We start from the raw sequence: 27888 nt of genomic DNA on the forward strand, positions 1-27888 counted from the left end.
CGGACCATGACATGATTTTAGTTTGACACAGTTTGTGTGTGATTGTGTAGAAATGTCATGTAACTCTGTGTGTTTTCATTTCAGATGATTTCTTCAGTTCTGCTGTTCCCATCATCACTGGTTTGGCTGTTAGCTTAGCTGTTAGCATCATGGTTATTTTAGCAGGTGTCTTCTTCGTGTGGAGACAAAATAGAAGCAGTAAGTTACAGATGAGTCACCACATTAACGATGTAAAACACCAGCAAACGTCTTTTCTAGTTGAATTCAGCTGCTTTGATTTTACACAGAAACCAAGAAAAGATCCAGAGATGAAGCAGAGAAGGAGAAACTTTTAGAAGAAACTAAAGATGTAAGAGACAAGAAGTAAAAGATTAAAGGTTTAGATTGATCAGTTTGAAGAAAGTTTGATCAGTAAACCTGCTGACTGATCATCATCCATCTGTCTGTCTGATAGCTGACAGAGAAATATGAGAAGATTGAAGAAGAGCTGCAGAAAACCAAAGAAGAACTGAAGAACAAGACTGAAGAGATGGAGAAACATGTAGAGACGCAACACAACACAACACATAAGAACACAACACATCACAACACATAAGAACACAACACAACACAAAACATAAGAACACAACACATAAGAACACAACACAACACAACACATAAGAACACAACACATAAGAACGCATAAGAACACAACACATAAGAACACAACACAACACATAAGAACACAACACATCACAACACATAAGAACACAACACAACACACAAGAACACACAAGAACATAACACAACAAAACACAAGAACACAACACAACACATCACAACACATAAGAACACAACACAACACAACACACAAGAACACATAAGAACACAACACATAAGAACTCAACACATAAGAACACATAAGAACACAACACATAAGAACACAACACAACACAACACATAAGAACACATAAGAACACAACACAACAGAACACCACACATAAGAACACAACAGAACACAACACATAAGAACACAACACAACACATAAGAACACAACAGAACACAACACATGAGAACACAACACATAATAACACAATACAATACACAAGAACACAACACAACACACAAGAACACATAAGAACACAACACACAAGAACACATAAGAACACAACACACAAGAACACACAAGAACACATAAGAACAAAACCCAACACACAAGAACACATAAGAACACAACACATAAGAACACATAGGAACACAACACAACAGAACACCACACATAAGAACACAACAGAACACAACACATAAGAACACAACACATAAGAACACATAAGAACACAACACATAAGAACACAACACATAAGAACACATAAGAACACAACACATAAGAACACAACACATAAGAACACATAAGAACACATAAGAACACAACACAACACATAAGAACACAACAGAACACAACACATGAGAACACAACACATCACAACACATAAGAACACAATACAATACACAAGAACACATAAGAACACAACACAACACACAAGAACACATAAGAACACAACACACAAGAACACACAAGAATACATAAGAACAAAACCCAACACACAAGAACACACAGGAACTTAACACAACACACAAGAACACACAGGAACACAACACAACACATAAGAACATATTTAATCTCATCTTCTCTTTCTGTCTTTTCTCTCCTCATAACAAAGAAACTTGTGGATGTAGAGAGAGAAACACAAACACACAGAAACATCAACCTGCAGCACTTTTAATTCAATGTTTATTGGACTTTTTCCCCAAAATCATAATTTATTGGAGAGTAGTTTCCAACTTAAATCAGAACAACAACTAAACTAAATGTTTCTCTTCATGTTTCTCCAGAGAGAGAAATCCAGTACAGAGGTTCTTCTTTTTACTAAGAATCATCTGCTGTAACTTTTTATTCAACTTTAACAAACATCCTTCCTGAAAACAGCCAAACCTCCCACTAGAAACATGATGTTAACTAAGAGCAGAAAGACTTGTCATTGTCTGTCTGTCTTTGATTGGTTTCTAAAGCTCCTCATGTTCTAGGTCCTACCTCCTCATCACATTTATGTTTAATGATGAAAAGTTCTCTGAATGATTGAGAGATAGAACATGAAGCTGACTGATGTGAAAGGACTAATCTGTGGATGTCGTCTCCTCCCAGTCAGAGAGAATCAAACCTGAACAAACACAGAACAGCAGCAGCTCAGACAGTCAGGAGACGTCAGGAGACATCACTGTGTTCATTGATCCCAAGAGCTACTTTATCTGTCTGAGAAACTGGTCTGATCAGGTGATGTTTCTCTAAGAGTCAAAATCTATTTTCTTTATTTTATTTTCATAGAAAATATTGATGGAACAGGTTTAATAGACACCAACATTCATTTGTTCCTGTCTCTGTGTCTCATTCTTCTTCTTGTGTTTCATTTCCGTCCTGCAGGACAAACCACTGGGAGGACGTCAGTTAAAAGTCCAGATCAACAATAGTGAACCCATCACAGCCACATTTGATCCATCAATGGAACTCAAGGTTGGAAAGGAAGTTACTGTGAGTCTTTGTAGATGTTTCATTGATGTTGTTGTATTTTCCATTTTCTTTCTCTTCCTTCAGTTTTTCTTATATTATTTTCTCACTGTGACTCTGTGACCTTTGGATTTACTACATTTACAGTTCTACCATCCAGACCGTGAGTATTATGCAGTACCTGGTGACCTGGTGTGGAAGGAGCTGAAGTCCTGGAAGCGTCGAGACAGAGTCCAGGTCTCTCTGCAGTGAAATAGTTCCCAGTTGAACTCCTTCAATAAAGTTCAGTAATCCAGCAAACAGCAACATTATAGATGAGAAACAGCACGACTCAGATCTTCCTGCAGAAACCACACACTGCAGAGAAAGTCTCTGGAAACACTTGGCTCCATTTTATTGGATTAGTCAAGTTTGATGTGAACGTTGGTTTGTTTAAAGACTTTTACAGGATGACGTCAGAGTTTTATGTTGTTAAAATCTGACAGAATTAATATGTGAGTGTTTTACCTTTGTTTTTTGACACGTTGGACTGTAAATCTTTATATAATAAAGACATATGATCATTTATGAACTAGATGATGATACAGATTTTTCACATTTACATTGAGAAGCTTAAATGTTATTACAATTGAATAAACAAAGATATACTCTTCCATTTATTGACTGGTGTGTGTGATAAACAGTGCACTTAATTATATTATATACAATATCAAAATAAAAACTTAAAACTGCCAGTTCTCTATGTTTGATTATTATTTATATTGTTTGTATGTAACTCTGGGGTGAGGATACAGACCCTGGTACCGGTAGCGGATGAGGATTAAGGATACAGGACTGAACCATGACCAACACACACAAAACAAAAGTTGTCTGTGTAGTTTTATTCTTGAAAGAAGTGAGAAGTTCCTCTTGTGTTTAATGGAGTGGATACGTATAAATTCTCAGGTTAGAGACTGATGCTGTTAACACAAAATAAACAGGACAAACACATTCAGCAGTTAAAGACAAATTCAGCTCTTGTACCAAATGTCATCCAACACAACAGAGACACACAATGAGTTCAACACAAATTGTAATAAAGATAATCAGAAAGAAACTGGTCAAAATCAAGCATAGTGTGTTTATGTCTTTCTTTGTTTCCTGAATATACTCAGACTTAACATGCTTAAAAAGTCAGGACAGTTCAGGAGATTCTGTCTCATGTTTATTGTCCCAACCACCACAACAAATTCCTCATATGTCCAAACATACGTGGCCATGAAGATGATTTTGATTCTGAGATTCTGCAATTTCTGGTGAAAATGTCGTCATTTTGCTGCATTTACCATCAGGTTCAAATAAATAAATAAATAAATAAATAAATAAATAAAAGCCCCATGAACTACATTTTATTCATGGCCATGAAATTCCATGCACACATGTGTCCTGCTAAGATTCACTGAAACCAACAGGACGTCGGCCATTTTGCTAGATGGTTCAAAATGTTGGTTGAAAATGGTTAAATGGTCAAAAATGTCTTAAAAACCTGAGACTCTGTCACACGGTCTGGACGTTACATCACCTCACACTTTAGAGTTCCCCATAAAAACAGGACGTTGACATAATTCACATCCACGTTGGCTAATGTTGCTGAACATGTTTGACAGGAGTCAGAGCATTGAATGTATTTATGAGGCCACGTTCAGGGATGGTCATAGCACCACCTTCAGGAGAAAGAGAGTCAGTGAGTGTCATGGTTCTGTCTCTGTCTTTTCTTCTTTGAATCATGTTTTTGAGTTTCCTGTTTTATTTTGTCATGTTTCTTAGTTTCCTGCCTGTCTTGCCTCCTTGTGTTTCTGTCATGTCTGTGTCATGTTTTGTGTTTCCTGTTTTGCTAAGTTTCAGATTTCCTGTCTGTGTTGCCTTGTGCGTGTTGGTTGCTTTCTCCTGGTGTGATCGCCCTCATTAGTTTCACCTGTGTCTTGTGTTTTTATAGCCCTGCTTTCCCTTTGTTCTCTGTTGTGTTGTTAATGTTGTTTTCTCCTTGTCTCCATGCTATGTCATGATCCTTTTTGATTTTTGTATTTTCATGCTGTGTGCAGCACCTTTTGTTAATTATTAAATAGCCCTTTTCCCCTGGAGTCCTGCCTGCCTCATTTGTCCTGCATTTGGGTCCTCGCCTCCTACCACCTCAATATTCTAAACCTGACAGTGAACTGACCTTGGCTCTGTTTCACAAAGCAGGTTCAACAAACTCTGAGTCTAATCCTGAACTCTGAGTTAGAAAACTCTGAGTTTCCTGGTTCAGAACGACGGATTTGAGTTGGTTTAATCAACTCGGAGTAGTTTGACCCGGAGTTAAGCGCGTGCACCACAACTATAAAAAAACCAGCATCAATGGAGACACGATTCAACGAGTCACCATGGCAACGGGGAAGAGGAGGGCTACGTAGTGGAAATCCTAATGCGCTGATACGGAGAGTTTCAACACGTTTTTAGAAAGAAGTGCAAAAGAGAGGGAGACGGCGCGGGAGAACATTGCTGCTCGAGTCAATGCGTAAGTTTAAATGTGGTCCTGTACAATCACAATAATATTACTGGGGAAACTGCTTGAATAGGAGCATATTCATTTATTTCTTTAGTGAAATCCCGCGGGGGAGGAGAGCACTTGGCATCAGCTTAAGATTAAATATTAAAGCATTGTTCACACAGGTCAGACCTCGGCCTGGAGGGACCTCATTCTGACCATGTTTTACACTGTAAGCCAGAATATTGGAAGGCCTGTGGCTGAGGGAATCCCTGGAGGGGCTCATCCTCTGAGTCCAACCTCCAACACACAAGTGCCTTTATAAAATGTAATAGGCCTATAGATATTTTTCTAAGTCTATTCATACAAATATTTATTCGTCTTTTATGTCATTTTTTCTTTTGTCCCAACAGATTCTGATGTTACGGCTCAAAAAGGTCTGGAAATGCTAAAAATATCAATGTGCGGTCTGAAAACATTTCCGATGAATATTTAATTGTCTGTGCAGTAATGCTGCACCTTCATCCACGGGATCATTGTAAAAAAGGACATGTTGGTGAAAAGAGTCGCCTCCTACTGGTCCTAATGGACTTCTGATAAAGCTACTGACTCTGATTTATTTAATGATTTCTGACAGACGTCAGAACAAGACTTTGCCAAAACTCACCTGCTGACAGAATGAAAGAGGAAATCAAATGGTGTGTGTGGCTGAAAGAGGGCGGAGACAGAGAGAAACTTGAGGTTCAATGAGATAAACCAGGTCCCCACCAGGTTAGGTTCATGGAGTCTGTTACTACGGTAACTAACCGAGAGCTTAAGTTACCTCTCTCTGTGAAACTGGCTAGAGTTATCCTACTTTCTCTAGTTTGAGTTACCTCCCTTTGTGAAACGGAAAACTCAGAGTTTCCTCATTTCAGGGTTAATAAACTCAGTTTTCACTAAACCTGCTTTGTGAAACAGACCCCAGATCCACCACAAATGTGATGACATGAAGCCATAAGAACATGTAACATGCAGTTGGGGATATCGGCTTCTTTTTTGTCTGTTGTGCTGAATTTGAGTGAACTGTTGTTCAAAACTCATGAAGCTTCATTCACAATGTAAAACACTTTCTTTTGGAGGCCCATGTAAAAATGTCTGAACAGCACCCGACATGTCTGTAAACTACTCATGTCTGTAATCCTCCAAGAGGGACAAATATTTCTCTTGGGTCCATTTTCAGACGTTGTATTTCAATGAACTTGTCCTACAGACTTTGTAGAGTCTGGACGACGGTCCAGCTCAGTCAGGAGGGTGTGAGGGCCCGTTCATCACTGGTAGAAACTCTTTGAGCAGGAATTCTGTTTGTGTTTGTTGCCTTTTCACATGTAAACACATTAGTTCTGATAGTCTTTGTAATAATTTAATTCATCATCTTTGCTGATGATGTGAATGTATTAAACTATCCTGACAGCAGGGTTCACATATGCAGCATCTAAACTCACTGTAGAGGGACAAAAGTGAAAGTATGAGACTCTGTCCTTTAACAGCTGAGTTGATGTGGGCGTGTTTGTTTTTCCAGTCAATCAGCATCTGTCACTGAGCACTCAGCAAACCTGTTTCAGGTATGTGAATCATTTGCCTCCATTTCCTCCTGCTTATTTCTTTCCTTCTTTTGTCCTTCTATCTATTTGTGTCTCAACCTTCCTCCTCTGATGGAGTCAGAACCAGCTTCCTGATCTGTATGTAACAGAGACAGAGACACAGCAGAGAGATGAGGGGTTTTAGAAACGTGTAAGTATAAAACAATGATATGTCAGGATTTGTAGAGAGACTGTCACCAACGAGATAAGAGTGAATTTGACTTTAGTTCACTGATATATAAATGTATTTATTGGTGGATTGTAGCTGCTACGTTGCTGTGAGTGATGGCGCTGCAGTAAATGCTGACTGTTAGTGAATGAGTGGGTTTCAACATTTGGTCGACTGTCTTTAAGGTGTGGGTGGTGGAATCTACTTCCCTGTATGAACCCTGTACAGCTGAGTATCCGGGTGCTACACCTGCCATGGAATTAATCATCTCACCATTTTGTTGGCCCGCTCCTTAGTATCCCTAGGGTTAGGGTTAAATAATAATATACAAAAAACATCTTTGTGTTTGTGCTCAGCTCTAAATCACTGTTTTTTTTTTTTTTTTATTTCTGTGTTATTTCCAGGCCATCCATTTCTGACACCCAACCTGTTTTGTCCCTTTTTTTTGTGTTAATTATATGGTTCTTTAGTATAAATTAATAGAGAGAGAGACAGAGAGACATAGCAGAGAGATGAGGGATTTTAGAAAAGTAAAATTATACAACAATGGGGGGGCTGTCACTCACGAGGTAAGACTGAAGGGTCTTCCAGCAGTTGGGGCACCAGAAAATTACTTTCTCATAAAAATATATAGATTTTGTCTGTTTTACATTTTTTAAAACATTTTTAGAAACATTTTCACAGTTTAAAACAATGACATTACCCATAAATGTGGTAAATAAATGTTGTAATACAAATGATAATGCTTAAATTTACATAAATGTAAATATGCCTATCCCAGCTGTCATTTTCCAAATGATAGCACACAAACTGTCTGCAGCAGGTTTGATGTCCTTACAACAGAGCTGCTCTTTGATAGTGACCTGTGTTACACCATCTATCAGCCATCCTTAGCTCTGTGCTCCATCCCCAGCTCCCACTGTGAATGTATAAAACAATGTGTACAACAGCAGGGTTCACGAGGACAGAATGTGATGCATGATGTAGGAATGTGGCAGTTGCAGCAAGTAAACATTTCAATTGTCCATAGTCTGCTCCTGTCTTACTTGCTGTGTGTTTGTGTTTTTTTAATGACTTTGTTGTCTTCATCCAATCAGACACTGAGCACTGACCTAACCAGTTTCTGACACACCTCACTCCAAAGAAGTTTTTCAGGTATGTGAATCCTTTGCCTCCATTTCCTCCTTCTTACCTCTTTCAGTTGTTTTCCATCTGTCCATTTGAGCCTCTGTCGATCGTCCTCTTGTGGGTCCTCTCCTCCAGACGTCCCTCAACCTTCCTCGTCTACCGGAGTCAGAACCAGCTTCCTGATCGGTATGTAACAGAGACAGAGACACAGCAGAGAGATGAGGGATTTTAGAAAACTGAAAGTATAAAACAATGATATGTCAGGATTTGTAGAGAGACTGTTATCAACAAAGTACGAATGAAGGGTTTATGGTTAAAGTCTGACTTTAGTTAACTGGTATATTAATATATTTATTGGTGAATCCTCTTTTGGTGGATTGTAGCTGATACTATCATGAAATGAGTGTTGGTGAGGTTCAGCATTTATTCTTTTTGTTTGTGTGCCGTCACACTGACGCTTCTTTATTGTGTTTCTTACAGTCTGACAGAATAAATTGGAATCTGCCTTTGATTCCTCAGCCTGTTTCTGTTGCCAGTCTCTCCATTGGTCAGTCCCAGTTCTGTTTGTTCAAATATTTGATGGATGGAATTTCCTCTCCTGCTCCTTAGTATATCCACCCTCACTGCCTTTTGGAATTCATTTAGAGCACCGTCTGCTTCATTTTCAGGACTCTCTGATTCTTCAGATGGACGGTCTGGTCCTTCACTTCCTGCCCGGAACCATCACTGGTTTGGTTTTCTGTCTCCTCCTGACCCACTACTGTAAAGGTAACTTATGCAGAGCTTTGTTGGAGCAAATATGGTCGTTTGAAACAATCCGTTTATTATAATGTGAAGTATTAATTGGTTGAGAATTCTGGGAAACCATCCAATCAATGGGCAACAATAGCAAGTAATTCTGCAACCACTCACCTAAAACACAGCCTGCAACAAATAATCATATCTACACATTTACTATCTTTGTTAGTTACCCAGTTCATAAAAAAGTTAAGTAGTGTTAATCAGTGTTGCTCCTTTAGCCTTAGTCTGTTGTTGTGAGTCAGCTGTGAGAGGTGCAGTCCGATGGAGATTGAAATCTTTCTGTGACATGTTCTGGAGATTCAGTTTGGATTAAACTGGTCACTTCTTTGGTGTTTAGCTGACGTAGCAGATAGATGTTGTGTCTTAACTCTAGCTTGTGTTGCGCAAAATGACCCAACACCTACAAACAATCTAGTCTTAAAAAGTGAGTCAGACTTTAAATCAGAGACAGTTGCAAAATAAAACAAAACTATTATTATTAGTGAATGTGATTTTCAATTATCCTCTCTCAACTTATAATGTAGATAATTTATTTCAGAATCAGCTTTATTGGCCAGGTATTTGAGTCCGGTCACTTTGATCAATGATACAACAAAAATAAAAAACAACACTGACGTTTTTTTTTAGCTGTAATCACATCTAGATTTAGAATGAACAGTCCAGATGTTGATTGTCATCACAAAGTAGTAACATTTGCTTAAGACAATCAGAATATGGGCAAAAAATGGCCATTGTGTAAATTAAATACACATTTTAACCTTCATCAGTCAGTAAACAAGGTTCACAGCCTGCAACATCTTTGAGTTTGTAAATATATTAACAGAATATCAGCAGATTTTCAGACCAATTCTGAAAGTGGAAAAAGAGAATCAAATCAAACATATGAAACAGAAATATTAAATTTTGTGTAAATTTTTTTAACAGGAAAATGAGTCAATATCATATATGAATAGTGAACCTCTAGGATTAGAACTTAATTTAAAGGTTCTGTGCTGAGAAATGTTTCTATCAATGTGATTAAAGTGGTTCACTTCCTGGTTTACGTGAAATAAATCAGGGATTAGTTTCAGTTTGATCTTCACAACACATGTTTGTGTTGAAGTGTTTGATGACAACATTTTAGTTTGACACAGTTTGTATGTGATTGTGTAGAAATGTCATGCAACTCTGTGTGTTTTCATTTCAGATGATTTCTTCTTGTCCTCGTCCAGTTCTGCTGTTCCCATCAACACTGGTTTGGCTGTTAGCTTAGCTGTTAGCATCGTGGTTAATTTAGCATGTGTCTTCTTTGTGTGGAGACAAAATAGAACCAGTAAGTTACAGATGAGTCACCACATTAATGATGTAAAACACCAGCAAACGTCTTTTCTAGTTGAATTCAGCTGCTTTGATTTTACACAGAAACCAAGAAAAGATCCAGAGATGAAGCTGAGAAGGAGAAACTTTTAGGAGAAACTAAAGATGTAAGAGACAAGAAGTAAAACATTAAACGTTCAGATTGATGAGTTTGAAGAAAGTTTGATCAGTAAACCTGCTGACTGATCATCATCCATCTGTCTGTCTGATAGCTGACAGAGAAATATGAGAAGATTGAAGAAGAGCTGCAGAAAACCAAAGAAGAACTGAAGAACAAGACTGAAGAGATGGAGAAATATGTAGAGACACACACATAAACACTATCATTGTATTATTGAGGACTGACCTCTGATCAACACAACTGTGACTTTGCTCCATCTACTGGTGAAATGATACAACTGCAGGTTTTCTCCTCCTCTCAGGTTAATGAACTAAAGGAGGAGAAGAAGAAGCTGCAGGAGGAGATGGAGACCAGAAACAAAGAGCTGGAGACCAGAAACAAAGAGCTGGAGGCCAGAAACAAAGAGATGGAGGAGATGAAAGATGAGGTGAAGAACAAGCTCATAGACATGGAGAGAGAAGTCAAAGTCAACTTTGTTATCAATTCCAATATGTGCAACACATACAAGATTGAAATTATCTTCCTCAAAGGCTACGATGCAGCAACTAAACAAATAAATATAATCACGAAAAATGCAAACGTTGAGATTTAAAAGTGGAGCATGAAATATATATATTATAAAGTTGATTCACTTTAACAAATACTTCAGAGAGAAAACAATGAAATGAGAAAATTAAACATCAGAGAGAAACAAAGGAGCTGGAAACAGAGGTTCATGTTGAATCCAGATCTTTTAATTCCATAATAAGGAAGAAGTTTAGAACCAAATCAGTTTGTCATGTTTGCAGCATTGGACATAGTTTTTCACCTCCACTCTCTTTCTGGGCCAGTTTGCCTTTGCCTCTAGTCTTTGTAGGTTTAGACAGAGTGTGGCTGAAATCTCACCCATATTCCAAGTGGGACCAATCCTTCTCACCCAAACTCTCCTCAGTGGAAAGGCCCATGCAGGGTCCTGAGGAAACTGAATCTGTTAAATTGTGAAATAGTTTTGAGAGACTCTGGTGAGGACCTGGTGTGAATGTGGCTCAGCTTCAGCCATGCTACCCAGCTGCAGCTGAATGGGACGAGAAACAAGGTCAGCAGGTGATAAGAGTCTTTGAAGAGGAGTCTGAGGATGAAGACCTCCCTGGTTTCTCATCTGATGATTAAGTTAATTAACTTACTGCCTGGTACCAGAGCGGTGGAGTCATGCTGACCTACCTTGTAGCATGACATCACTTAGACTCTTAGACAGCTGGATGGATGAGGAAACAGTGTTCACATCCTGTGGTTAACCAGGAAGTCAGGAAGTTAATCCCACAAAATAATGAACTAAAATAAGTTGTTTGGAGTCTTTTTTCTTTCTTTGAATTACGAACTTGTGACGGTGTCACTAAAAATAAATAAACAATGAATCGAGTGTAGCCCTTAAGACACTAAAATGAAAGTTACAGTAAAACGGCGTGTTTTCTTTATCATATGAGGAATTACATTTTCCCTGAGGTATGATATGGGTGGTCTGTCTGATTGTGTAATTGTTGATTCATTGATCTGTGTGATAACCGGAAAGGTTATACAAGGAGGATGTGTCTGAAGGGGGAGAAGCGGGAGACAGAAAAAAGAACAAAGGACTAAGTGTGGACCTGTAGCAGGACCCAAAAGAAGTAGCTTGTCTAGTTAGCCGAAACAAAACAATCATAAATAACCTTCAAGAAAAGACATTGGCGAGCGGGCTACGGGGATCATACTCCATTGTGGATCGTTTTTGTTCTGGTATACCAGTTGGCGATCGATCACACTTTTTTCTTTTTTCTCCTGTTTTTTTTCTGTAACGAACTTATTGCATTATTTTTCATCTGGACACCAGCACCGTTTGGATTAAACTGTATCAGCGGCCGCGGTCGGACGAACTTAATATAATTTAAAAGACATTAAAGAGGGGTTGAAATGGTCCAAATATAAGTTCTTCGTTAGATGGGATTTTTTCCTGAATTTACGTGATATAAAAAATAGACTTTATTTCTGTTGATTAAATGAGGGACCCCGTATATCCATGACGGATTTTGGTGTGTTTTTATGGGTTCACGGACAAAGTGTGGGTCAGACTTTCTGTATAATATTCATTTCACTTAAAGGGAAATAATTTAATTGTTACAAACTAAATGGAAAAAAAAAAAGTTTGTTTTTTTAATGAACTCTGACGAGGGAAAGTTTTGTGTGATTGAAACAAAGACTGAATTATTGTGGAACATTGAAAGTAATTTCTTTGGTGGTTATATTTTATACTTAAACATCTTTGTGTGTGTTTGTAGTGTTAGAGACAATTTTGATTAAAAAAAAAAAGAAGAAGAAGAAGAACAAACTATTATTGTGACCTGATATCCAGACAAAATAAATGACTTAATTAATAAATCAATAAACATCTCTGATGAAATATGATAAAAACCAGCACAACATGGATGTTGACTAAGAGCAGAAAGACAGATTTGAAAGTCTCTCTGTCTGGAACTGATCCCAAGATCCATGAACCACAAGAAGGATTTTATTTGTTTCCTCTCATTTAATCACATGAGAAGAAGTAAAAATAAAAGAACATTCATGAAGGAGGTCTGTTGTTAATCTCATCTCCTCTTTCTGTCTTCTCTCTCTTCAGCTGGAAAAACTAACTGGCGACAACAAGAAGCTTCAAGAGGAGAAACATCAGATGGAGAAGGAGATGGAGACCAGAAACAAAGAGATGGAGACCAGAAACAAAGAGATGAAGACCAGAAACAAAGAGATGGAGACCAGAAACAAAGAGATGGAGACCAGAAACAAAGAGATGGAGACCAGAAACAAAGAACTGGAGACCAGAAAAAAAGAGCTGGAGACCAGAAACAAAGAGATGGAGACCAGAAACAAAGAGATGGAGACCAGAAACAAAGAGATGGAGGAGATAAAAGATGAGGTGAAGAACAAGCTCATATTCATGGAGAGAGAAGTAGTTTATTCACACACATCACACAGTGTAGGGAAAACATTATTATAGGGGAATTAAATGAGAATATGAACATAAATATACATTTAAATCTGAGTGTGTAATGGAGAATATCTCAGTGGAATATCCAGTTATCATGTACAGGGTTGTGTAGCTGTCCTCCAGTCTAGGTGGTTGTAGACTGTTGACTTGTTGTGTGTCAGACAGAGAGTTTGTTGGACTGGTTTAGAGCAGCTACAGCTCTGGAGGAGAAACTCTTGTTGAGTGTGGATGTGGGGGTGTGGAGGCTTTGTAACGTCTGCCTGGTGGCAGCAGTTCAGACAGATGTGTTAGGTCCTCACAGACTGTAGTCACCTTCCTGAGGAACCTGGTGGTGTAGATCTACTCCAGCACAGGAAGATGGAGAAACAACAATAGATCAGAAATATGTGGACACGTCTACAACAGGACTGAAAAGTGACTTGTTCATATGAAAACGTCCTTCAGGTTAAATGTTGAATGTGTTGTTTAGTCTGACATGAAGAAATAGAATCAGTGATGATAAATCCTTTTATTTGACTTTAATAAATTCTTCTAGTTTGAGAAAATCAAAGCTGCTGCTTCCAGGACTATCACATCACACTGGGTAAGTGATCACATTATAAGAACTATGATACAATCTGTATTTCAGTCATATAGTAATCGTTCCTCATTCTTCTCAGCTAGTACAACCCTGCAGTCATGAGCAGAAAGTGGAGTTACTGGAGGAGGGGGTTAGTAGTTCCTATCAGATTCTAGTTTGTTCTCATTTCAATGTGTTTCTGTTTCATTTAATATTCAGATCATTGTCTTGTTCTAAGGAGGTTGATGTTGGTGGTCAACATCTTCTCTCTGCTTGTTAGATTTGTGAGATACTTCCTCATGTTCTGTCGTGTTCCTGAGTTCTTGTCTAGATTTTAGTTTGTGGATCTCTGCTATGTTTGTATTTGTGTTATTTTACAACCACTAATACTTTTTGTTCCAGCTTCAGTTTTCAGTAAAGTTTCCTTTGTTTCTGTTTCCTCCCTTGGTGTCTGTATTTGGATCTTACATATCTTCTAAATCTATATTTTAGTTTCTATAAAAGGTCTCTGAGTGTTTCTTTACTCTAAATCAACATCCTGGGGTTTGTCTGTCAGCACATGTTTTATGAATCATAAGTAGAAACTTAATTTTTTTTCGTTTACTGCTTTGAGTGAGAAAACATGAGTCAACATTCATTAAGGAGGTCCATGTTTAATCTCATCTTCTCTTTCTGTCTTCTCTCTCCTCATAATAAAGAAACTTGTGGATGCAGAGAGAGAAACACAAACACACAGAAACATCAACCTGCAGCACTTTTTAATTCAATGTTTATTGGCCTTTTTCCACAAAATCATAATTTATTAGAGAGAAGTTTCCAACTTAAATCAGAACAACAACTAAACTAAATGTTTCTCTTCCTGTTTCTCCAGAGAGAGAAATCCAGTACAGAGGTTCTTCTTTTTACTAAGAATCATCTACTTTTTATTCAACTTTAACAAACATCCTTCCTGAAAACAGCCAAACCTCCCACTAGAAACATGATGTTAACTAAGAGCAGAAAGACTTGTCATTGTCTGTCTGTCTTTGATTGGTTTCTAAAGCTCCTCATGTTCTAGGTCCTACCTCCTCATCACATTTATGTTTAATGATGAAAAGTTCTCTGAATGATTGAGAGACAGAACATGAAGCTGACTGATGTGAAAGGACTAATCTGTGGATGTCGTCTCCTCCCAAACCTGAACAAGCGCAAGATGAGTAGCAGCTCAGACAGTCAGGAGATCCCAGGAGACATCGATGTGGTGGTTAATGACAACTACAAGTTTATCATTCTGAGAAACTGGTCTGATCAGGTGATGTTGATTTGTTTTTGTGATTTTCATAGAAAATATTGATCCAACAGATTTAATAGACACCAACATTCATTTCTTCCTGTCTCTGTGTCTCATTCTTCTTCTTTTGTTTCATTTCCGTCCTGCAGGACAAACCACTGGGAGGACGTCAGTTAAAAGTCCAGATCAACAATAGTGAACCCATCACATACACATTTGATCCATCACTGGAAGTCAAGGCTGGAGACATTGCTATTGTGAGTCTTTGTAGATGTTTCATTGATGTTGTTATATTTTCCATTTTCTTACTTTTCCTTCAGTTTTTTTAATTATTATTTTCTGACTGTGACTCTGTGACCTTTGGATTTACTACATCTACAGTTATACGGTCCAGGCTATAATCCTGTTTATGTCCTCTCTGGTTACCTGGTGCGGGAGGACCTGGAGTCCTGGTGGCCTGGAGACAGAGTCCAGGTCTCTCTGCAGTGAAATAGTTCCCAGTTGAACTCCTTCAATAAAGTTCAGTAATCCAGCAAACAGCAACATTATAGATGAGAAACAGCACGACTCAGATCTTCCTGCAGAAACCACACACTGCAGAGAAAGTCTCTGGAAACACTTGGCTCCATTTTATTGGATTAGTCAAGTTTGATGTGAACGTTGGTTTGTTAAAAGACTTTTACAGGATGACCTCAGTGTTTTATGTTGTTAAAATGTGACAGAACTAATTTGTCAAGTTGTCAAGTGAGTTGAGATCCCAGCCGACCAACAGCTTAAAAGCCTGGTACTAAGGGTATGATCGGAATTTGAATTAACAGAATATAAGAATATAATACTATGATTGAAGAATGATTCTGATTAAAAATTTTGATTTTCAGAGAATAAATGTTATACACAGAGTGTAAACGAATAATAGTTGAAGCAATGTAACCAATGTTTGTGAAATCAGGAGCAGAATAAGAAAAACAGGATGTAGATGGCCAGCAGTGGGGGTAAAAAGGGGAACTGAAGCCTTATGGCCTAAGAGCAGGTCAGGACATGTCCAAACACATAGTTAGTGGAAAAGTACAGAAAGTGAACTAATGTCCAAGTATTAATTAATAAGTCATGAATGTAACACCCTTATGGGATAAAAGTAGTGGGGTGATGATTAGTCATGATGATGTGTGGAAAATAGGATATGTCTCGATTAAAGAGTATAAAAGATGAAATGCAGAAGTATTTTACGGGAATTTCACCTCGGACACAGACTGTGCTACATGCGGACTGAGCCAACTCCCTCGCAGTACTATTTTGGCTTTTAAAAGTTTGGTCTGGTTTCCCCCTGCCTAGCAGACGAAGATTGGATTATCTTTCACACTTTGGATTTCTACTTCTTGGACTTTGTACGGCGTCGAGGAGACCTAATTGGAATACATCTGTGAAGGATTTAAGGGATTTACCAAAGGACAGAATCATCGTTCATCAGGACTTCCCTATTTTAACAACTCGCTCAGCGTCAGTAAAAGGACTAGGTTTGGGTGTGGTCACATCGGCCGTGCGGCTCACTCGACACCTGTTCCTCCCTAAAAAGGATTTTTGGACGGTTCTGGACATTTTACATTACCCCTACTTCACCTGCTTGGCTCATAAGTAATTCTTTGCTGATTAAGTGGTTTTTAGAACAGAATCTGATAGAGATATTTCTGATTAGGAATTACATGATTGAGATTTTAATTGATTTTTGGATATTCATATCTTACAAATGTCTGATTTTGGATTTAATTGATTAATTGAGCTGTTGCAAATCGCTTAAGCTGAACCTGCAAATAAAATTTGGCTCTAAAGGTCAGAAGTCTTTGCTAACGATTATTTCTCCCTTTTTGCTGGTACTCATGACAGTAAAACTATAGGCAATCTTAATGGTAGCTCCGACACCTAGCTCTTATTGGTCACACCAGCTTAGCCTTTAAATTAATACCTGGCACGTACCAAGTGCACAGATCCATTAGGGGTAAGCCACCACAACTGACGGGACTCAACTTCAGACCCAGCTGCAGGAAGCCTCCCTGACTGGTGGTTCCGGGGGATGTGAGGAAGCGGGGCAGACGTCATACCTGTTACCTGTGGGGATCTAACAGAGTGCTTTACCCTTGTTTTTCTCCTAGTTTTTTGACACGTTGGACTGTAAATATTTATATAATAAAGACATATGATCATTTATGAACTAGATAATGATACAGATTTTTCACATTTACATTGAGAAGCTTAAATGTTATTACAATTTAATAAACAAAGATATACTCTTCCATTTATTGACTGGTGTGTGTGATAAACAGTGCACTTAAATATATTATATACAATATTAAAATAAAAACTTAAAACTGCCAGTTCTCTATGTTTGGTTATTATTTATATTGTTTGTATGTAACTCTGGGGTGAGGATACAGACCCTGGTACCGGTAGCGGATGAGGATTAAGGATACAGGACTGAACCATGACCCACACACACAAAACAAAAGTTGTCTGTGTAGTTTTATTCTTGAAAGAAGTGAGAAGTTCCTCTTGTGTTTAATGGAGTGGATACGTATAAATTCTCAGGTTAGAGACTGATGCTGTTAACACAAAATAAACAGGAACAAACACATTCAGCAGTTAAAGACAAATTTAGCTCTTGTACCAAATATCATGCAACACAACAGAGACACACAATGAGTTCAACACAAATTGTAATAAAAATAATCAGAAAGAAACTGGTCAAAATGAGTGTGTTTATGTCTTTCTTTGTTTCCTGAATATACTCAGACTTAACATGCTTAAACAGTCAGGACAGTTCAGGAGATTCTGTCTCATGTTTATTGTCCCAACCACCACAACAAATTCCTCATATGTCCAAACATACGTGGCCAAAAAGATGATTTTGATTCTGAGATTCTGCAATTTTTGGTGAAAATGTCGTCATTTTGCTGTATTTACCATCAGGTTGAAATAAATAAATAAATAAATAAATAAAAGCCCCATGAACTACATTTTATTCATGGCCATGAAATTCCATGCACACATGTGTCCTGCTAAGATTCACTGAAACCAACAGGACCTCGGCCATTTTGGTAGATGGTTCAAAATGCTGGTTAAAAATGGTTAAATGGTCAAAAATGTCTTAAAAACCTGAGTCTCTGTCACACGGTCTGGACGTTACATCACCTCACACTTTAGAGTTCCCCATAAAAACAGGACGTTGACATAATTCACATCCACGTTGGCTAATGTTGCTGAACATGTTTGACAGGAGTCAGAGTATTGAATGTATTTATGAGGCCACGTTCAGGGATGGTCATAGCACCACCTTCAGGAGAAAGAGAGTCAGTGAATGTCATGGTTCTGTCTCTGTCTTTTCTTCTGTGGGTCATGTTTTGGAGTTTCCTGTTTTATTTTGTCGTGTTTCTTAGTTTCCTGCCTGTCTTGCCTCCTTGTGTTTCTGTCATGTCTGTGTCATGTTTTGTGTTTCCTGTTTTGCTAAGTTTCAGATTTCCTGTCTGTGTTGCCTTGTGCGTGTTGGTTGCTTTCTCCTGGTGTGATCGCCCTCATTAGTTTCCCCTGTGTCTTGTGTATTTATAGCCCTGCTTTCCCTTTGTTCTCTGTTGTGTTGTTAATGTTGTTTTCTCCATGTCACGGTCCTTGTCTCCATGCTATGTCATGATCCTTTTTGATTATTGTATTTTCATGCTGTGTGCAGCACCTTTTGTTAATTATTAAATAGCCCTTTTCCCCTGGAGTCCTGCCTGCCTCATTTGTCCTGCATTTGGGTCCTCGCCTCCTACCACCTCAATATTCTAAACCCGACAGTGAACTGACCTGGGGTCTGTTTCACCAAGCAGGTTCAACAAACTCTGAGTCTAATCCTGAACTCTGAGTTAGAAAAGTCTGAGTTTCCAGTTCCAGAACGATGGATTTGAGTTGGTTTAAACAACTCGGAGTAGTTTAACCCGGAGTTAAGCGCGTGCACCACAACTATAAAAAAACAGCATCAATGGAGCCACGATTCAACGAGTCACCATGGCAACGGGGAAGAGGAGGGCTACGAAGTGGAAATCCTAATGCGCTGATACGGAGAGTTTCAACACATTTAAGAAAGAAGTGCAAAAGAGAGGGAGACGGCGTAGGAGAACTTTGCTGTTCGGGTCAATGAGTTAGTTTAAATGTTGTCCTTTACAATCACAATAATATTACTGGGGAAACTGCTTGAATGGGAGCATATTCATTTATCTCTTGGGTGAAATCCCGCGGGGGAGAAGTGCACTTGGCATCAGCTTAAGATGAAATGTAAAAAGATTGTTCAAACAGGTCAGACCTCATGGAGGGACCTCATTCTGATCATGTTTTACACTGTAAAGTAAATATTAAGTGGCTGTTTGACTGTGCAATTGTTTAATCCACAACATGATGCTGTTTTCACACACATAGATGTCTTCTCATCTATATCATGTTCTGTTAAATAATTCAGCCTGTTTGAACTAACACAGACTTCTACTCATTTTGCTGATGATGTGAATGTATTAAACTATCCTGACAGCAGGGTTCACATATGCAGCATCTAAACTTACTGTGGAGGAACAAAAGTGAAAGTATGAGACTCTGTCCTTTAACAGCTGAGTTGATGTGGGCGTTTTTGTTTTTAGAGTCCAGCCAATCAGCGTCTGTCACTGAGCACTCACCAAACCTGTTTCAGGTGTGTGAATCTTTCGCCTCCATTTCCTCCTTCTTACCTCTTTCAGTTGTTTTCCTTCTATCTATTTGCACGTCTGTCGATCGTCCTCTTGTGGGTCTTCTCCTCCAGACGTCCCTCAACCTTCCTCCTCTGATGGAGTTGGAACCAGCTTCCTGATCGGTATGTAACAGAGACAGAGGCGTATAGAACATGAGCCAGTATTACATCAGTGAGGAGAACCTCTAGGATTAGAAGTTAATTTAAACATCCAATCAGAGTCCATGAACTGAATGTGAAGAGAAACTGGGTCAAAGTCTTGACCTGAATCCAACAGAAACGTTGATGAGAGGAAACAACCACTGACTTTGTTTTTGATGTTGATAATGAATAAAATAAATAAATTAAATAAAAACTCTGTGTTGAAGCTTGTTGTTGAGAGTCTGATGCAAGGAGCATCTAACACTTCAGGAATGACTGCACAGCATGAACTGAGGAATGAGTGAAATATGTGATAAGAACCAGACGGAGGTCAGATGAGACAGATATCCACCCTGATAACATACGTTGGACGATGAGTCAGAGGCTCGAGGAAACTGAGACAAATCTTATTTGAACAGCTGAGAAGTGAACACAAGGCTTTAGCCTCATCCTGACTCAGGACACAGCTGCAGGAGATGGCAGTGAAATTTCTGAGAGATCTTCTGACCAGTTGTAAATCCCCTCTCTCTTGTTCAGCTCTCACAGTCTCCTTATATTTGGTTCTCATCCCCAAGAACCCACATTCATATCAAAGGAAACTTGTCTCCTCATGTCTGGTAATTTTACGAGCTGACAGACGGTAAATTACCTTTTAACCTCCACGCGTTGTACACACTTCACAAACCCAAAATCAGGAAGAGAACCAAGAAGAGGAATCACATACTAGAACAGCAGACTGTAGTCACATGAAGATGTGTTTAATTTGTTCACTTGGAAGCAACACAAAAACGAGACATTCACAAACACTTAATATACTTCCATTTAGTCCTGTTCACACCTTCCACTAAACATCAAGTGTCCAGATCAAGCAGCGACTTCCAGCTCTGAGTGTTGAAGCCCATGAGGAAGTTCAAAAAACTGCAGTTCATCGAGTGGCCACTAGAGGCGCCAAAAGGGAGCAAATCCCCATAGACCCCCATGTTAAAAAGCCCAACTTTACAGCATCATTAAACATGTTTACAGCCTGGTTCAAAAAACTGTTTTGGTCTCAATGGTTTATTTCACTATTTATGACAACTGTTACAACTAGATGGAGCCATTAATCACAAACAAGTGACGTCTGTTCATTAATAATGAGTCTTTCAAAAGAGTCTCTCCTTGTAGCTGTGAACTAGGAAATAAATCTGAACTTAAATCAACAGAAAACAATTATTTAATATGAGAAGACTCATCAGAATTAGTCATTAAAATCATGAGATGATGTGAAAGGAGGTGAAAAGTTGTTTTTTTAATTGTCATTTCAACTTTAAATAACAGGTGCAGCACATAGTGAAATGAGAGGACGTCCCTCTGGGACCATGGAGCTGCATGAAGACACAACACTGAAAACAATACAAGGGACTGAAGATAAAGTGCACGTGTGCAAACTCGAGCAGACGACACAAAACTGTGCAGGACGACAGTGGAAAACACAATGCATCTACACAAAGATATTACACAGAACAAAGAGCAACGTGGGCTAATAGACTAACAGAGTACGAGTTACAGCGGTTATTTATCATCTTATTTTAAATGACATGAAAAGTCTTAGTTCAACAGAACAACACAATACAACACATATATAAATACAATCTGATATATGTAGTGTTATTGTATGAGCCACTTGCTCTTGCCCTGAATCATATCTGTAGTATTGGGAGGATATGAGCTAAACAGCTGCACCAGCCACATCCATTACACACCTCTGCACCTGAAGGCAGTTAAAACTCTAACTGGAGTAACGACAATAATTTCATGCTGCAACACAAACAAAAGGTTCACATCAAAGAGAAATGACATCAGCCGTGTTCCTTCTCCTTTTATTTTTACTTGTAAAACTTCATCTGCTACTGAGGTCATGTAAACTGACCTCTAAGGTGTCTTTCAACTACCAGCTGCACCTTTAAACAAACTTAAATATTTTAGTAAATCAGAGTTTAATGAAACAAAATCTTTACCTGAAGTGCCATAAAACCCGTGACCTTTTAAAAGATCCTTAAACTGGCACAGGTTCAATCTGAACCGTCACTCACAAATCTGTCCAAGTTAAAGACAGACGCCAACAGAAAAAATAAAAAAATAAATTCCTATGGTGACGTCAAATCACAAAAGTATCTTAAATAAGTGTAAAAGTACCCGGCTTTTTATTTAGTGCTTTTCCAGCAGGTTGTGACCAAGACAGGAATGTAATCTATCATGGACTTTTCTGACAAGTCCATTCTTTAGAAATAAATAAATATAATTTAAAATGAAACCACAACAATGTAGTCAGTAGTAGTTCCAGTCGCTCCACATGGAAAATATCTTGTACAGTGTTTTTGGCTGAGAGACATTAATGAATTATTCTTCAAGCTGAACTTGATTTGAATTTCCAGTGGTCGATGACCGAGACGTCTCAGAGCCACTGGACAGTCCTTCAACCAATCAGAGCCACAGAACTATTTCTGTGCACAACTGTCAGCTTTTCGTCCTTTTAAGTAATTTCCTGTCAATTTCTCAGGTGAGGTGTATGACTACTGTTAAACCACGCCCCCGAGCGATCTGATTGGTCCAGCAGAATCCGTTCCCAGTGGAGAGAGTCCAGACTGAGATTTTCCAACCTGAGGTTTTGTGGATTTTTGGGCATCTGAGAAGCTCTTCAGACGTTTGGCAAAGAACTAATCAATTCTTCTTCAAGATCGTCCTGGTTGCCGTCAACAGCGTCTTCAGGTTGGACTTGGTTTGTGTCAGCGGGAGGTGATCTTGCTCCTGTTGGTCCTCCTCTCATGTCCATTAACAGCTTTTTTTAAGCCAGGCTCTCAGGCTGGTTGCATCATGTTTGGGGAAGCTTTGTACTTGACACTGAAAGAACAATTAACAGAACAAACAAAACGTCAGCTGACTCCTGGAAAAAGTCTGTACAGTGCAAGAAACAAGAAATTTAGGTTTAGGTTTGACTTACGTCTCTTTCTGACGCCGTTTTATGAAGAGACAAACACCAAGAGCTGCAAGGATTACAATGACGACAACCACGGCAATCACAGGCGGTACATGTGAACTACCACCTGATGGGAAAGACAAAAGACATTTAAATACACAATCACAAGTGAAGTTGAAATCGATCTGACGCCAGAACTGTTCCTTTACCAAGATCAACGTCTGTCCCGTTCTTTGAATCTGGACTTTGGTCGACTCTGGGAATCAGTGACGCATCTGTCCAGGTTCTAACTATGTCTGCATCTGGAAAAACAAGTTCCAACTAAATATATTGATTGTGGAAAATGTATTTTGACAAACCAGTTATAGAAACTATGATGAGATGCGTTCCTGTCATTAGTTAGGGTTAGCCCACCAAAACTAACAACATGCTACAAGCAATGTGGCTAGAAATTAGGTGAAGAACACAACATTTGAAGGAGCGTGACTCAGATACTTATGCAGCCTCCATCATGGTCAGTAGCAAACTATGAAGTTAAAGAAGTCTCATCTAAGTACATTATAAGTTATAAGAGAGTGTAATGGATTAGCATTTAGCAAACTAAAGTGGTAAAAATTAGTGCTAAAATGAGACTAATAAGGAATTCTGTTTGAAGACTTAATCAAAAATGGCCGTGAACATCAACCCTGATTCTTACCAATAATAAGCTGAACAACCGTCTCGCTCCGTCACTTCGGGATAAAACATCTGTGTCTGTCTCGGCTCAAAATGCCTGGGCCGATTATTTGTCTAGTCTTGGGATCAACTCATCACTGCTCTGTCTCCCGTTGCTCTCTGAAGCCTGTCTGCACCTGGCTGGTGCTCGTCATCGGTCATGGAGTTCCACACCTGCATCTGTTCCCTCCATCTATGCAGAGCAAGGGTGGATCCCCACAGCCTTGGACCCCTGGCCCGAGCCCCCAGGACTGACAATCAGCTTCCTGCTCCACCTTCCACCAGAGTTTCCCTGGTCAGTGCTAGATCAAGAGCAAATAAGATGTTAATCCTAAAATGACCTTTCCATCACACATGAACTGGATGTCACGTGTTTTACTGAGATTTGGAAGAGTGCCTGTGTCTCAGTATCAGCGCTAAGTGAGTGACTGGTCGAGAAGGGGGAATTACCACCATATTCAAGCTAGACTTTGACTGTAAACATCTGTCACTGGCCTCATCCACCAGTTTTGAGCCAATCATGTTTGAGCTGGGTTGTTCTTGTTCTGTACTGTGCACAGTGATATACTGACCCCCAAAACACAGCACTCATCACTTCTCAGACTTCCTAGCTGAAATAAGTCCTAAGTATGACCCTGTTTTCATCGCTGGTGAAAAGACTATATGTCACCAATAAGTAGAAATCAGTCCTGACAGCAGTTTACTATCAATCCAGATTTTATTTATACTTGCTGGACTGGAACGCATCATTCAAAATAACGTGGAAAATAAAAACTCAGTGGTAAAAGGACAAACTACAGGTGTCTTTTGATAATCTAAGGGACAGCTGGCGTAGATGGAAAGATGAAAACACTTTTCTGATATCATTTAAGTTCATTAAACTTATCACTTAACTGTCCTTTTTAAGACTAATACCAGTAGAGTTTTGACCATAGTTCACAAAGGTAAAAATGTTAAAGCTGAGTGAAAGCTGTGGAAGCTCAGCCCGGGGAAAGAGTTTCTGGTGAATATAAGGAGGATATGAGGATTTTCAAGCTGAAACAAGTTGTTCTCAGGAGGAAACTCATGTTAACAAGCTGTCTACCTACAATACTCAATACACTCTGCTCTTCACGTCTGAGCCTGACTGGTCCAGTGTCTCAGTCTCCAGACAAACTAAAATCTGTTTCCTGAAGATCCGCCTCTGCAGTCTTTATTATTTTATAACTGGCAACACTGTTAAAGTTCACTCATTAAACTGAACTGATTAAAGTCAACACATAACGTCTCCACGTTGTTGGTTTGTTCACGTTCACAGGGAGATCCTCGATGGTCATTTAGAAGTTTTTATATTATTTGAACCAAAAGCTGAATCTAACAGATGAAACCTTGTTCATAATCTGGAGCTGGTTGAGGTCAGTGGTCGATGGATGATTTCCAGACGTGTTTAATGACAGAAACTTCACTCAGCAGGTACGTCGTCTTCTGTTGTTGATTTATCTTTTCTGTGCTTCCTTAGTTCTTCTCAAAGTGTCTCTTCATTCTGAGCTGTGGCTGATTTTAAACCAAAGCTAGATTGAAACGTGAAGTGGAGATTTATTTTCTATTCCTTTGTGTCAGTGAGAAAGTGTTAATGCAGTTGTTTGGATCTTTGAACAGGAAGTTGGGAAGTTTGACAAACTGTAGGTGACAAATGTGAATGTGTGAAATAATCCTAACAGGAGGATTCACATATGAAGATTTAAACTTCACTGTAGAGGAAACAAGTGTGAAAGTATCATTGTCACAGACGAAGGGAAAAGTCAATAGTTTTTATGATTATTGTTGGTTTTATTGAAGCTGAGGCCTGGAGTTGTTGATAATCCAGTGAAGAGGGCGGGTACTACTGCACCAATTACTCTACCATTACTCCCCTCAGTGAAACTGAGGTGAGTAATGGTAGAGCAATGGTAGAGCAATGGGAGACAGAGCAGTGATGAGTTGATCCCAAACTGTTCAAATGGCATACTCCACAACAATCATAATATGTGCGATTTTGTAACTTTTTAAAGCTGACTGTACGTTAACTTGTGATAGATCATGTGCATCATTTTCAGGACTCTCTGATTCGTGAGATGGAAGGTCTGTTCCTTCACTTCCTGCTCAGAACCATCTCCAGTTTGGTTTTCTGTCTCCTCCTGACTCACTGTTCTAGAGGTAACTAATGAACAATACAATATTTAAAAGGTCAGAGTTAGACCTCGTCAAAATACATGTGTATGAATCAATAGAAATAAAGCTCTTCAGTTCAGCATCAACCGCTGAGTTTAAAAACAGATGCTGTGGTGATAGCAACTGGATGAAGATTTAACCTGAATGAAAGGGCTCCTCATGTACAAACCAATGAAGTTGGGACCTGATTCAAATTATTGGGTCCTTATCAGGCCACTGCAGAGCTTGATGACGAGCTGATCATTTGAATGCGTTATTTTACTCTTCATAGAGCGCCACAAATTATCAATGGAGGACAGGTCTGGACTGCAAGAGACCGGTTATGTGTCCACATTTCAATTATTTGGAATGTGGACACATCAGACCACAGCACACTTTTCCACTTTGCGTCAGTCTGTCTCAGATGAACTCGAGTCCAGAGAAGCTGGAGGTGTTTCAGGGTTTAGTAAATTTATGGCTTTCTCTTTGCATGAGTTTTATCTTGCACTTGTAGATGTAGTGATGAACTGTGTTAATTGACTTCTAAACTTCCTGCTGTGTCTCTGATGGATTTGTTTGGTTGTCCCAGTCTGAAGACAAACTGGTTCACTTGAATCCAGAGCTCCCTTGAACATACTGTATCTTGATTGCCGGTTTTAATGAATGATGTCCCAGATCTAAAAGTGAAAGAATTTTTGAATGAACTGAACAATTGAGTCCCTTCAATATGTTTAGATGAGCAGAAAAAATAATCAATTAAAGTGTCCAGAGATGAAGTTTATGAGACTAACGCCATACGTTCTAGTCCAGAACTCAACAAACCTCTGTTTTTCTGTCCAGGTCAGTCTGAGTCAGTGGATTCACTTCAACCAATTGTAGCAAGAGTTGGTGATGACGTTGTTCTACCGTGTCAAATCAAACCTTCAGTGGATGTTTCTGCAGCAACGTTGGAGTGGAAGAGGTCAAACCTCTTTGTCCTGGTGTGGCGTACTGGTGCAGACTTTAAAAGACAAAAAGATCCATCCTACAGAGGAAGAACATCTCTGTTCCCTGATGAACTGAAACATGGAAACGTTTCACTGAAACTCTCTGACGTGAAGCTGTCTGATAAAGGAACGTACAGATGTTACGTTGTAGAGAAGAATAGAGAGATGTTTGTTGAGCTTGTTGTTGGTGAGTAGACGTATAAAGTATAGTCCTCTGATATCAACTCTGACCTGAAGTTGAGTTTTACTTCCACTGACTTTGGTTTGAAACATTTTGTTTGTTCAGTGTCAGCTCCTGGTTGTTCACCCGTCATCAGTTTATCAGGGATGGACAGAGACAGAGGAGGAGTGGTGTTACAGTGTGAATCCAGAGGCTGGTATCCAGAGCCTGAGGTGTTGTGGCTGGACGCTGAGGGACACCTGCTCTCTGCTGGACCTCCAGAGACAGTCAGAGGTCCTGATGACCTCTATACTGTCAGCAGCAGAGTGACTGTGGACAAGAGACACAACAACAGCTTCACCTGTAGAGTCCAACAGAACAACATCCACCAGACCAGAGAGGCTCACATACATGTTCCAGGTAGAACACGCTTAGAGAACGGACCATGACATGATTTTAGTTTGACACAGTTTGTGTGTGATTGTGTAGAAATATCATGTAACTCTGTGTGTTTTCATTTCAGATGATTTCCTCTTGTCCTCTTCCAGTTCTGCTGATGGGATAATGGGAAGAACAGTTCCAGTTCTTCCCATCATCACTGGTTTGGCTGTTAGCTTAGCTGTTAGCATCATGGTTATTTTAGCATGTGTCTTCTTTGTGTGGAGACAAAATAGAACCAGTAAGTTACAGATGAGTCACCACATTAATGATGTAAAACACCAGCAAACATCTTTTCTAGTTGAATTCAGCTGCTTTGATTTTACACAGAAACCAAGAAAAGATCCAGAGATAAAGCTGAGAAGGAGAAACTTTTAGGAGAAACTAAAGATGTAAGAGACAAGAAGTAAAAGATTAAAGGTTTAGATTGATCAGTTTGAAGAAAGTTTGATCAGTAAACCTGCTGACTGATCATCATCCATCTGTCTGTCTGATAGCTGACAGAGA

At 39.1% G+C, this 27888-nt stretch overlaps 3 protein-coding genes across 3 annotated transcripts in view; all 3 read left to right on the top strand.

Moving 5' to 3' along the window:
• Window positions 1-2894, top strand: part of LOC125006318 (myelin-oligodendrocyte glycoprotein-like) — a 126673-nt gene extending 123779 nt beyond the window's left edge. Inside the window, exons 5-7 of the mRNA XM_047582298.1 lie at window positions 2192-2312; window positions 2460-2567; window positions 2691-2894. Coding sequence (XP_047438254.1) covers window positions 2192-2312; window positions 2460-2567; window positions 2691-2795 — 334 coding nt within the window. The 3' untranslated portion in view covers window positions 2796-2894. The remainder of the gene's footprint in view (window positions 1-2191; window positions 2313-2459; window positions 2568-2690) is intronic.
• Window positions 1-27749, top strand: part of LOC125016019 (butyrophilin-like protein 2) — a gene marked incomplete at its 3' end in the record, with an annotated part of 80320 nt that extends 52571 nt beyond the window's left edge. The window contains exons 2-9 of the mRNA XM_047598187.1: window positions 7938-7995; window positions 8104-8154; window positions 8449-8515; window positions 8637-8736; window positions 26638-26970; window positions 27076-27363; window positions 27467-27622; window positions 27712-27749. Coding sequence (XP_047454143.1) covers window positions 8655-8736; window positions 26638-26970; window positions 27076-27363; window positions 27467-27622; window positions 27712-27749 — 897 coding nt within the window. The remainder of the gene's footprint in view (window positions 1-7937; window positions 7996-8103; window positions 8155-8448; window positions 8516-8636; window positions 8737-26637; window positions 26971-27075; window positions 27364-27466; window positions 27623-27711) is intronic.
• On the top strand, window positions 13118-15658 carry LOC125016427 (prelamin-A/C-like). The gene is made up of 6 exons (XM_047598921.1): window positions 13118-13172; window positions 13780-13827; window positions 13904-13954; window positions 14990-15094; window positions 15223-15330; window positions 15455-15658. Exons 1-6 carry the CDS (start codon window positions 13131-13133, stop codon window positions 15560-15562), a joined length of 462 nt encoding a protein of 153 aa, XP_047454877.1. The 5' UTR covers window positions 13118-13130; the 3' UTR covers window positions 15563-15658.
• Window positions 27750-27888: the final 139 nt, after the last annotated feature.

This window comes from Mugil cephalus, chromosome 1, assembly GCF_022458985.1.
Source record: "Mugil cephalus isolate CIBA_MC_2020 chromosome 1, CIBA_Mcephalus_1.1, whole genome shotgun sequence".
Lineage (NCBI taxonomy): Eukaryota > Metazoa > Chordata > Actinopteri > Mugiliformes > Mugilidae > Mugil > Mugil cephalus.

Excerpts from the sequence above, each read along its gene's own strand:
- LOC125016427 (XM_047598921.1), top strand. The coding sequence starts at position 13,131 with ATGGAGACCAGAAACAAAGAGATGGAGGAGATAAAAGATGAG. Across the intron at positions 13,173-13,779 it reads TGGAGGAGATAAAAGATGAG|TTTGAGAAAATCAAAGCTGC; the intron begins GTGAAGAACAAG and ends AAATTCTTCTAG. Across the intron at positions 15,095-15,222 it reads TGAGAAACTGGTCTGATCAG|GACAAACCACTGGGAGGACG; the intron begins GTGATGTTGATT and ends TCCGTCCTGCAG.